The sequence below is a fragment of the Dermacentor andersoni genome, chromosome 9 (assembly GCF_023375885.2).
Source record: "Dermacentor andersoni chromosome 9, qqDerAnde1_hic_scaffold, whole genome shotgun sequence".
NCBI lineage: Eukaryota > Metazoa > Arthropoda > Arachnida > Ixodida > Ixodidae > Dermacentor > Dermacentor andersoni.
In genome coordinates this window covers 140064525-140077081 of record NC_092822.1, presented here as the reverse complement: position 1 = coordinate 140077081, position 12557 = coordinate 140064525, and the positions used below count along the sequence as shown (strand labels likewise).

Sequence of the window (12557 nt, the reverse complement as noted above, 5' to 3'; positions counted from 1 at the left end):
TTTCATGGCCTGGCACATACCCGCGGGTACGATATAGGAGGTGGCATTTTCCCGTCCTCCTCAAAAAAAAAAAAAAAAAAAAAAGGTATCGTCGTTATGCACCAAGCTCCGAAGGCTGTGCATAGAAGGTGCAAAGTTGATGTCAGTAGGAAAACTATAACTTCATAGGAAGCGGATGCACAACCTGGAGCAGATGCCGCCTGCATTTGGAGTAGTAGGGACTGTCGGGGACAATTTCATATTTCACATCACTGATACAGCGCAGAACTGCGTATGGTTCAAATTATCTACCTAGGAGATTCTGAGATAGCACTCGCTGACGAATAGGGGTCCATATTCACACCAGGTCACCGACGTTTTACATGTGACGGGTCTGTGCCGAAGATTATAACGTCTGGCATCGTATTTATGTTCTTCAATTCGCAAACGCGCAAGCTGCATGGCTTCCTCTGCGCGTTGCGTAATCTCCTCGGCACCAGTCTTGTCACCATTGCACTCCTGGGGCAGCATCGCATAGGGCAGCATCGCATTGTTGTAAATTCTCGGCTGTAAACGAGGCAGTAAGGTGTCATACGAGCTGTCTCTTGGCTAGTCTTGCTGTACGTAAATGTAACATGCGGTAAAATCTTGGCCCAGTTCTTGTGTTCAAAGTCGATGTGCGTACTCATCATGTCTGCGAGAGTCTTATTCAAACGTTCTGTCAGCCGATTTGTTTGGGGATGATAAGCTGTTGTCTTCCGGTGAGGGGTACCATTTAGACACCAAATCGTATCAAGAAGCGCAGCCGTGACCGCAGTACCTGAGTCTGTTACGACCACTGAGATAGCGCCATGGCTTAGGATGACGGCTTGGATAAAAATTGTGCTGCTTCGGCTGGTGTACCTGGTTGGGGAGCACCTGTTTCGGCGCATCGAGCGAGATAATCTGTGGCAAGGATTATCACTGAGCGTGATTGTCTGGCCCTAGTGTCGGCGGTTGCGAAGTTCCATCCATTCATATATGGCTGCCTCTTTCCGGTCGTTACAGACTAGCACGCGCTTTGCTGGTTGTGCTTGCTGAAAGAACCTAGAGATCGACCGGGTCGCTGGGCGTTACGCCTACAAGAATATTCGTATTCTGTCACACGGCCGTCTCCACGAGGACGCTTATCACCTGTCCCGCTACCCGGTAGGCCAGCCTGACCCTGCCTACAGTAGCACTGCCAACGGCACTTTCTCTGTTTTCCCCTTCGTTAACATCGCCGATGAGGAGTAGCGGGACCCATCGCTGCTAGCACTCATCGAGCGTCTGCGCTCTTCAACTACCGTCGCCTCTGTTCGCCGATATGTCCGCCAGGGTGGCATTCTGCATCGAATGAACTTCCTCCCAGACGAATCCGATCTCCTTGTCGTGCCCAAACATCTACGACTGACTATGGTGTTCGAGCTCCGTGACGCAGCCATGGCAGGACACCTTGGTGTATCCGCACGTACGACCGCATTCGCCACCGCTTCTATTGGCCCGGTCTAACTCCCTTCGTCCGGCGCTATGTTGCTGCCTGTGATTCCTGACAGCGTCGGGAAATGCCTCAATTGTTGCCTGCCGGCCATCTCCAGCCGATCACCGTCCTCGTGGAACCGTTCTCCTGTGTCGGATTACATCTCATCGGCCCTTTTCCCGAGTCATCATTTGACAAGTGGGTAGCCATTGTAACTAGTTACGCCACCCGATACGCCATTACATGGGCTCTCCCGACCAGTTGCGCCACTGAAGTCGCAGACTTAGTCTTGCCCAACATCATCTTGCTTCATGACCTGCCGCGACAGCTACCTTCTGACCGTGGTCGTAACTTTTTGTCGAAAGTTATCGCAGACATGTACGTTCCTGCTCTACTGAACACAAGCTGACCACCTCATACCATCCTCAAACCAATGGACTGACGGAGCGGTTGAACCGAACCTTATAGAAATGCTATCCATGTACGTTTCGAAGAACCACTATGACTGGGACTTTGCCCTTCATTACGTCACATTTGCCTACAACTGTTCTCACCACGACACCGCGATCTATTGTACGATCGCGAACCGACCTTGCCCCTTGGTGCTGCACTTCCTCCTGCTTCGACACCAACAAGCGAGTATGCGCGTGACGCCATGACCCAGGCCGACCATGCACGCCAGCTGGCACGTATTCCACTAGCGGGCTCGCAAACTAGTCAGCAGCGTCTGTACAACGCCCGCCACCATGACGTACAGCTTTCAGCTGGTCCGCTCGTGCTCCTGTGGTCACCCTCTCGTCATGTGTGACTTTTAGACAAGCTCCTTTCCCGGTACACGGGCCCCTACTGTGTGCTGCGCCATGTGACGCCAGTGGCCTATAAAATTACTCAGGTCAATTCTACCTCACCCTCTACTCTAGCACCAGTGATGTGCACGTCAGTAGGCTCAACGCCTACTACACTGCTTCGGAGCCCGGCCCTTAGTTGCTCCGGGACGGCCTTTTGCCGCCGGGGGTAGTGTTACGGACCAGTCTTCAATGATGTACAGTGACGGAACAGGCCAGTGATGCGAAGACGACGACTACGATTAGCGACTAGCGCGGGCTGTTGCATTTTGGCCAAGCGCACTATACACGTACATTCCTTTAGGTTAAACGCAATTGATAAACGACTATGTCTTAGCAAGAATCAAACCGCTGTTTGTATTCTTTAGCAAACCGTACTAATTTTGGTCTATTTGCTTTCAGAATTTAGGCAGCTTTACTGGGGCCTAAGGGCACCAGTAAGTCTGCCCAGTAAGTAAGTAGCGCTTCATTTTTGGCGTAACTGGCGTCACTTTGTTAGCTAATACAGGAGTGTGCGAACTGAGAGCTGATTTTTGCGTTGTGCGTTGTAGGGTGACTAATTTTCCTCCTCGGTGTTTTGTCGAGAGTTGGCTTTTACGGTCCTATAAATAAATTGGATGTGAGCGCTTTGCGTATCTAGTTTGTGATTTGGTCCTTTGTCTCATAAACGGTGGTTAAATTGTCGTGTAAGAACAATTATCTAAAATTTGTTCTATTCGATGTGAATTGAGGCTGAGAATGCCTGTAATATGCAGCAAAAGAAGTGTGCTTGCATACTGCGCTGAGTTATCGCTTCGATATTAATGCACTCTGAGAAAAGAACTGTTAAGCGTAGTTGTTTGATAAATACGTGCCTGAATGTTGACCTCGTCGCTTGGCTTGTCTGCGCAGTGGCCACCCGCCTGGCTGGCAATGTGCTGCTGTCATTTGCAATGAACCGGCTCTCACGGGTGCTGCACCACGACATGCTCGAGCACGTGTTGCTCAGTCCGGTGTCGTTCTTCGACGCGACTCCGCGGGGCAGGATCCTGAACCGGTTCACCGCCGACCTCAACGACGTGGACACTCGCATGGCCGTGCTGGGACGCCAGACGATCCAGAACAGCCTGCTGGCCCTTTCGCGGCTAGCAGTCATAGGCACCGAGAGCCTGGCCGTCATCGCTGTTGGCATCGTCGTGTTAGTCGTTTTCATAGTCGGCTTAGTAAGTCCTGCCAGTGACGATTTTACAACTTCTCGGAAACCATTTCTAGTAGCGTTTTTGGTTCTTGAGTTGAGGGGGCACTAAAGGCAAATGTTAAGTAAACGTGTAATGTTAAAATATTATGCCAAAAACCTCCCATCACCCGTTTCGTACCAAGACAAGGCTTAGGTTCGGAGAAAATTGCGTCTGAAGGGGCGGCATACATCTAGCGCATTTCAAATCACCCGCCCGCAAGCGTGGAATCGTGACGTTGCATGCGCCGTCGTCGTTCTTCACAGCCGTCGGTGGCTGAAACGGCGCCGGACAGACGGAGCTAGGATTTCTGGCGCGAAATGCTCCAGCTTGGCGAAAAAAAAAAGCCATGAGAGAGCCGACAGTACTGAAGAGGAAGGGAAAGCGTGCGCCGAGTCATGAACATGATCTTCGACGCTCGCCGCCATGGGCTTCATTCTGTGCTACTTGCTTCCTGTGTGAGTTTAGTGAGCCAGCAAAACCAGCGCAGCACTACGCGAGAACACGAAAACAGAACGCGAAAAGAGAACGCGAAAACGCGGGCGGTGGCGATTCGAGCGCATACGAAAACTGTCGACCACCGGCGTCGTTGTCAAGGGTAACGTCAAAAAATTAGTTTTTCTGTTTTTCTAAGGGCAGAATAGAAGCAGACAGGTAGCGTTTCCCTCCGCCATATAAGCAATGCAGATATCTTTTTATTATGGGTGCTTGATTGCAAGTGACGGAGTTATAACGAATCGCTACGTCGTTGGGCTAGTGCTTGAATGTCCCGGCAGAGTCTCAAATCGTGTTCTGTATTTTACTCGATTCTTCCTCCTTAAATTTCACGATTCCTGCAGCTTTGTTCTCGATAATATTAATGCCTTGGACGTTCTCGCCGACTAATCTGTCACTTCAGCTCGACTTACTATTTCCCCCTTCAGCGTCCCTTTAAACCACTACAGGACGTCACAATCGGCAGCGTCCACTGGGGTGCGCATTGCAACGAGCCCTGCGGCCAATTTATGTCGGCCAAGTTCTGCATCACAACGCATTCCTTGTGCTATGCCGAGGTGAATGCGAAAAAATTGACAAAGACTGATGCAGCCAAACAAAAGTTACTGAACTCACAACTTCAAAATACAGGGAAACGACAAAAAGAGGCACGCCCTTTCGAATTGCGCTCAGGCAGCGAGTATTTGTGCTGCTTGCAATAAGAACGCCGCCCGTAATACTAGACATTCCCGTTGTGGCCTTCCCTTTGAAGTGACGGCTTATATGGTGGCACCATCTCGGTATGTTACCTTCAACGCAGCGTCTCATGCACAGTGAATTTTATAAATAGATATGGCATGTTTCTAAAGGATGTACAGGGATCTTTACACACCGTTCTTAGGCAAGTGCTCAGTGCAAATGCTGATTTTCGCATTACATTTCGAGTGTAAACCATTGGACAGCGCAATTGGTGTTAGTTGCAAACGAACTTAATTTGTATTGCTCATGTGTTTGTCCTCTTCGTAGCAATAAAAAGCTTAAAACACGGCCTTATTTTTAAAGTTGCCATTGTATGTATTGCATAGCTAGGCACGATATAAGCTGCCTGGCAAACAAATAAAAACAAACTCCATAAATGACGTGCCTTCGCATCACATCCTCTGGCGAAAATTGTTGATGTATGACGCAGAAATGGGCGCGCAAACTCATTTCAGAAGGAAATAAAAATATACACGGCACTTTCACTGGCGCTAGAGGCACCAACAAGTCCAACTGGGAATAAACGTGAAATAAAAGTAACATGTATAATTTGGTACCCCTTGAGAAATGTCAAAACCCGTGAAATATTGCCTACCGCCCGTTGACACACTCGGATGCTTTCTCTAGTTTCCGTCATGGATGTGTGCATTAAAGCACCCACGTCTTTTAATAGTGACTGCAATGTTTCGCGTCCGTATTGCTGGCACGGAAATTGTGTCTAGCCTTGAGGGAATTTGCAACATCCCTCCTTGACGCAGTTATTTTTTTAATGAAAACTTCTTGGCCTATTTTGCGTTTTGACAGTAAAAAGATGCGTCAGGCAACCAACGCATAGGCATGCTACAGTATAAAATTATTTATTATATATGTGCTTAGTTCATTTATAGAAGTTGCGATCATTTTCTTTATATCTAAGTAATATAACTGCTTTCTGACAGCATTCGTTTCTACGGGCGTGTTACCATGATGGCCCTAGGAATTGATCTCACGTTTTTTAGTAATATATATATATATATATATATATATATATATATAAGCGTAAACGAGAAGAAAGGGGGTTAACCGAGGGACCCGATTTTTATTAGTCATATCATGAGAAGCCAACAAACACTGACACCAAGGACCACATAGGGGAAATTGTAAGTGCTTAATAAATGAAATAAAGTAACGATTAATTAATGGAAATTAAAGTGGATGAAAAAACAAGTTGCCGCAGGTGGGCACCGAACCCACAACCTTCGCATGTCGCGTGCGATGCTCTACCAATTGAGCTACCGCGGCGGCGTTTCCCCATCCACTTTCTTGGGTATTTATATGTACTAGTAGAATCCTGGGATTGTTAGCCAGCGCCACCACTCACAGACCTTGGCGGCAGACGTGGAACGTCTTTTTTGCCGCAGGCGTCACGAGAACGTGATCTTTTCGGGTGAAGGCAACTGGTCAATAAACCCACATATGCTACCTGAAGGCATCAATGTTGCCCGGCAACAAATACGGGCTTCTGATTATATTGGGTGTCTGAAAAGTAACTGTGCTGTTAGGAAATAAACAAAGATATGATAATAACTGTCAGTGGCATCGCAGTTTCACGTGCTACATAATAGCGCAATATTTGTAGTTCGTCTGTGGGGTGCATTCAAAGGGCGGGTGCACGGGAACAATCATCACACGCTGCAGTAGCAGCAGAAGAGCTCCTACCCACCACATTGCACAGTTAGCTCCAACAATCATTCATCATGTGATGAATAATATGCTGCGTCGTGGGCTGACATGTCTTCAGAGCGGTGTTGGACATTTCAACATCAGCTGTAGTGCTCCCTGCACCGGCGTAACTGAAACTGCAATAGTAGCAAAACTTGATTCGGGTGAATTGGTTCAGTATGAATCGTCCTGTAGTGGTTGTTTTCTGGTTCTCCTCCTTTCGTGCTGCTTAAACTGATTTGTAAAACTTCACATTTTAAGACTATGGTTTGAACTGCACTGTTACTTTTCGGACACGGTGTACGAGCCACCGTGCGTTGTTGCATTTCTGTGTGGCAACCGTTTGCACCTGGGCTATGGTTGGTGAGCATGCTTCGCTAACCAGAAAATAAAGGCAACAAAATCTGCGCAGCTTGCACGAGTGGTGCAAGGCTGGAGTCAACAGCTGAGCTTGTGAACACCTAGCTTTTGTGTGGCTTGCCTAAGTTGTTTGCGAGTTTTGCGAAGTTATGCTAGGTTTTGCTAACATGTTGGTAGGCTTGGCTAAGTTTTTTCTAGGTCTGGCGAGGTTATCGTAGGCTTAGCTAAGTTGTTTCTAGGTTTTGCGAAGTTACGCTAGGCTTGGCTAAGTCGCTTCTAGGTTTTCCGAGGCTATGCTAGGCTTGCCTAAGTCGTTTCTAGGTTTGTGACGTTGTCGTAGGTTTCGCAAAGTTGTATTTAGGCTTGTCTGGGTTATGCATGGCTGGGATAAATCTCATTTCCGTTCCGGTTGGTCCCTCACACATCACAGCGGTCACGATATGGGAGGACATTATCTATCGAATCAGATGAGCCATTGCTGACAAAGAAGTGCTCATATCGGCTCCGTCGTTAATGCCCGCTTTTGCAGTTGGTAATTAGTTTGTATCCTGAAGATTTTATTACCACTTTGATCGTGAAGGTATCCACTATCATCCAATACCCGACTTTCCATCAAAGGTGCGTTTTTCATCGATTTATCACAGTTTTCCTGGCTCAACGCCAATAGGCATTGCTCGGTCTAAGCGAAGCCAAGGCTCGCTAGGCCTAGCCAGCCGTACTACTGCGACGACAACATCGAGGTTTTCCCCGCCGCTTTGACGCGCGGTTCCCAGGTTCCCGGTTCGCAGGAGAATAAGTTATGCCCGAGGAATTTTATCGCACACCCGGATGGCTGCACAACGGTGGGCACACAAGCCGAACACGCCTGCAAGCAACGCAGGGTGAGTCGAATTCTCGTACCGATAATCCGAGCTCTCAGCAGAACACTAAGTTCAACAATAACGTTAGGAGTGCAGTTATTCGGGCGGCTCGCATGCCCGCAATGCTTGCGGAAGAAATTAAGATATTCGTGAGGCCCTGCGGAGGGCTCGATATTTTCAAGGTGGGAGCTGCATACGTGGTTGCTGCCATCATGGCGGCAGCGGGAATTGAGAAGGCAGATCGAGCTGAAGATATGGCGTGTCCCAATACCCATGAGAACATTATGGTGATCAGCAGTCCGTCCGAGGAGCGAGCGAAGAAGTATGCTCGAATACAAGATATCAACGTCCAAGGCAAAATATACGAAGTGAGCGCTTACGGAACGACCGCCCACAACACAGTCAAGGGCGTGATAAGGGGCATAACGCTCGAGGACAGCGAAGCCGAAATAATGCAGCAGATCGTTACAAAGTACAACCCCCTAGCCGCGGGGGCGAAGCCTATCGGGAACACGACGACAGTAATCGTAGTGTTCAACGGCATCAAGGTTCCCAGTATGTGCGGTATGAATCCACGCTCTATCCGTGCAGTCTCTACAGAAAGCAAATAGAAGTTTGCAAGGTATGCGGCAAGATCGGCCACAGGCGCGACCAGCGACGTGTGCCCCACACCGAACGTACGTGTTTGTCTTTCATGCGGTGTTTCTAATTCTAGAGAGGGCCATAGGTGTGTCCCTAAGTGCAAGCTCTGTGGCGAAGAACACCCCACTGGGGACCGCCTCTGCAGAGCCAAATACAAGATTCCATGCTTTGTGAGGCGACGGCGATCGGAACGCCGTAACGCCGAAGAAAACCGAAAGCAAGCACTCGAGTCAAGCTCCTTTTCACGCTTAGGACGCTCGCAGCGCCCGCAGCGCGTTGTTCCATGCATCACGCCACGCATCACGTTACGCTTCCCGTCATGCCTCGCCTAGCGCATCCCGCGGCCGTGACTCGTCGGACAGGAGTAGCTGCGGCGCAAAGCGATCGCGCTCCCGTGACAGAGTCAGCTGGGCCGAAGTTAAAGGCAGCAGCGCCAGCTCCAACAGCGCCACTAGTGGCCGAAGCACTCCGAGCAGCAGGCAGGCGTGGATTACCAGCCGCTACTACAAGGAACTCGAACAACTCCGCGCAGCCAATGCGACGCTGGTAGAAACCACGCGCCGGCTTGCCGAAGAGCTAGCCGAGGTCGCGAAAGAATTTCAAGCCCAGCAATCCTATCCAAGGACAGACCCAGCTCAGTCACCCGAGACACCTACACCCGCCCTTATCCCTGAGCACAAAACCGACACGCTATCACACCAAGGCATACAGTCAATGGACACAACCCAAGACGAGCCCCAAGAAACGAGCACGCGCCGAACCTGCACCCACCGCTGTCCCCGAGGAGAACACCGACACGCAATCGCACCAAGGCACAGAATCAAAGGACAAAACCCATAAAGAGCCCCAGAAGGAGAATACCACTGACCCAACCACCAAGAAACGAACACGCACTTTTTCACGACATAACAAGGACCTGACCCAATTGGAAACTCAGCTCGAAGCCAAAATTGAAGCGCTCGCCAACACTTACGCCAGCACGACTGCCGTGACCGACTGGGGTGGCTGGAGGAACTGATCACCAGGTCCTTCCACACCATACAAGAGCATTTCCACTTCATTGAACACACCCTCAAGCCCATAGTGCGCAGCTTATCTTTTCAGCGCAATTCGCCAACCACCCATACCTCCAATAACGGACGCAAGCCCCACCTTCGCCACAACTATGTCCCAGCCCCAATCCACAATAGGATCGCTACTGGGCCTTACGGTCTGGCAGTGGAACTTGTATTTGTAGAGCACAAGACATCACAGAGATCGAAACCTGGACGGCGGAGCTCCGCACTGCAGTGCGCTCAACCACAAATACCATAGAAAGAGACCAGAACGTCATCGTCATGGACAGCCACCTGGCCCATCTGCTCGAGGCCAAACGTTCGATATAGGCGCGTTGGAAGCAGCAACGGTTGAATCGAAAATGGAGGAAGAAGGTGGCTGACTTAAACAGGGCCATTGAACGCCATTTCAGGCTCCTATGCCGTCAGCAGTAGAACGAAATCTGCAACGGAGCTGACAGGGAACTGCATCGCAGTTGCACATGGAATCTATTTCGGCACCTCCTAGACGAAACAAAGGCCAAGTCATACCAGCGCGACCGCCTGGCCCGCCTCATGCACACCATCACACAACAACAAGGAAAAGATGCTGTTATTAAGAGCCTGAAAGCCAAGTATCTGCCGGACACGCCAACGGAAACCCACCCGCCGTGCGGGGGGCTGGCCAACGCGTGGCTCGACCGAGACATTACCATATCAGAGGTACGGGTAGCGCTGCACGAGCTCAACACTCGTTCAGTAGCCGGCCCCGATCTCGTTACCAAGATGCTACGCAACCTGGACGATGGTTCGAATTACTTCAATCAATGCTGGCATTCGGGCAAGCTCCGCCGACAGTGCAAAACGGCAAGAACGATCCTGATGCCGAAACCGGTGAAACCACTGGACATCGGTAACCTGCGTCCCATCTCCCTCACGTCCTGCGTGGGCAACGTGCTGGAGCATGTGGTCGCCAACCGGTGGCAGGGATACCTAGATAAGGAAGGCCTCTATCCTGACACGATGATCGGCTTCCGGCACAGATTCTGCACGCAAGATGTCACGTTGCAACTGAAACAAGAAATCATCGACAAGACACAATATAGCAAAGTAATCCTGGGGCTGTATTTACAAAGTGCATTCGACAAAGTGAAACACTCAGCCATATTAGCACAAGTATCAAGACTCAACATGGGGGTAACAAGCTACAATTATATTCAAGACTTCTTGACCAACCGCACGTTGGAACTGCACGTCGGGAACCTCAAGCTCCCCGAACACAAGCTCGGCAGTACGGGTACTCTGCAGGGTTCGGTCATCTCGCCGTTGCTCTTCAACCTCGTCATGTTTGGGGTAGCGAGGGCAGTAGCGGAGACCGGCGTCCGGCATACCATCTACGGCGACGACATTACCCTGTGGCCGGCCGGCGACCGACGCCAGCATCGAGCAACAGCTGCAAGCGGCGGTTACTGCCATCGAACAGCACCTTGACGGCACAGGCCTTATGTGCTCGCCCGCAAAATCTGAGCTGTTCGTCCTCACACCACTTCGACCGGGACGGACGCGCGCTCCTCTTCGGGAGTTTGACCACATCAACATTGTTACTGAATCGGGGCAACGCATCCCCGAAGTTCCCAAGATGAGGGTCCTGGGCCTGCTGCTCAACAAGAGCGGCCGCAATCGGACGAGACCATCAAGAAGCTTACCACCAAGGCTACGAACGCCATCCGTCTCATACACCGAGCCTCTACACGACGGGCGGGCATGCGTGAAGACAGTCTCGTGCGCCTTGTCCAGTCGTTCGTGATCAGCCACATCGCCTACGTTGCGGCGTACCTCAACTGGCAGGTCACTGACTGGACCATCAGACGGGCTTACAAGACGGCGCTGGGCTTAATGGAGGCCACGAGTACGGCTCGGCTCCTGCAGCTCGGCGTCCATAACACCCTAGAAGAAATAGTGAAGGCGCAGCTCACCGCGCAAATGGAGCGCCTCTCTACCACCAAGACGGGCCGCAGTATACTGATGTCCCTGGGTTACGACCCCCAAGCTCCCAGCCGGCAACCGTGCGAGATCACAGAGGAGGCGCGGGCCCACATATACGTGGACCCCATCCCGAAGAACATGCACCCATAGTACAACGAAGAACGGCGGTAGGCGCGGGCCAAGGCCCTCACCGAACACCACGCCCAAGACCCGCACGCCCGGTACATAGACGTGGCGGAATGCAAGCGGGAAGGCTTCGCGGCAGTGGTCGTTGCGGCGGCTACCGGCACCAAGATAACGGCAGCGAGCGTGCGGTGCACGAACGCCACAGACGCTGAGGAGGTGGCCATCGCTCTGGCGATCACCGAGGCGGAGTGTCGCACAGTGCTCAGCGACACGAGGAACGCCGTGCGCAACTTTGCCAAGGGGCGAATATGCGCGCCGGCGGACGCCATCATCGGCAAGCTCCAACTTCAAGACCACGGCGGCACCATCCGTGTCAAGTGGTTCCCGGCGCACGCCTGCGAGTGTGCATCCTCACCGAAACACAACGAGACGGCTCATTCGGCGGCGCGAGCGCTTAGCTTCCGCGCCCCCTAGAGTGACCGTTCCGTGTGGTGGTTCGAAACCACGGAGTAAGACATATAGGAGGTGAAACTCCCGTCAGCGCGAGCGAGCGCGGGCGACCAGATAAGGTCACAATTGTTGCATACGCCGACGCTACCCTATGCAGTGGCACCATGCGGCGCGTCGTAGAAGCCGCAGCGGGAAAAAAAAACAAATCAGCGCCCGGCAGGCCGCTCGGCGGCTCCGGCAGCTCCGGCGCTCACTCCGGCGGCGCCCGCTCAAAGGAGACGACAAGCAGACAACACGGGTGTTTGCTTCAACGGGCACGCCATAATCGAACTGCGTAGGTGCGCGCACTCAAGAAAACTGTTTATTTGTGTGCCCATCAAAAAAAGCAACACGTGTGGCAAACTTCCGCTAATCTTCCTCTTATCGCCAAGCAGCTAGGGCAACTAGTTTTCGCGAGTCTTAAAAAAAAAAGAGAAGGAACGGAAATACATGCACGGCGGCATCCTTCCTAAGCGCACCCCTGTGAGCACTAGAGCGAGAAACAAGCGGTCGCCCTTTGAGCGATTACGAACGAGATAGCCATCAGTTTCGCAAACGCAAAAAGCCGAAAACCGCCCGCCACGGAGCAA

The 12557-nt window shown here is 51.4% G+C and overlaps 1 protein-coding gene across 1 annotated transcript in view; it reads left to right on the top strand.

Moving 5' to 3' along the window:
• LOC126529756 (multidrug resistance-associated protein 1-like) overlaps window positions 1-12557 on the top strand; it is a 216489-nt gene that overhangs the window by 114935 nt on the left and 88997 nt on the right. The window contains exon 9 of the mRNA XM_055069901.1: window positions 3214-3524. Coding sequence (XP_054925876.1) covers window positions 3214-3524 — 311 coding nt within the window. The remainder of the gene's footprint in view (window positions 1-3213; window positions 3525-12557) is intronic.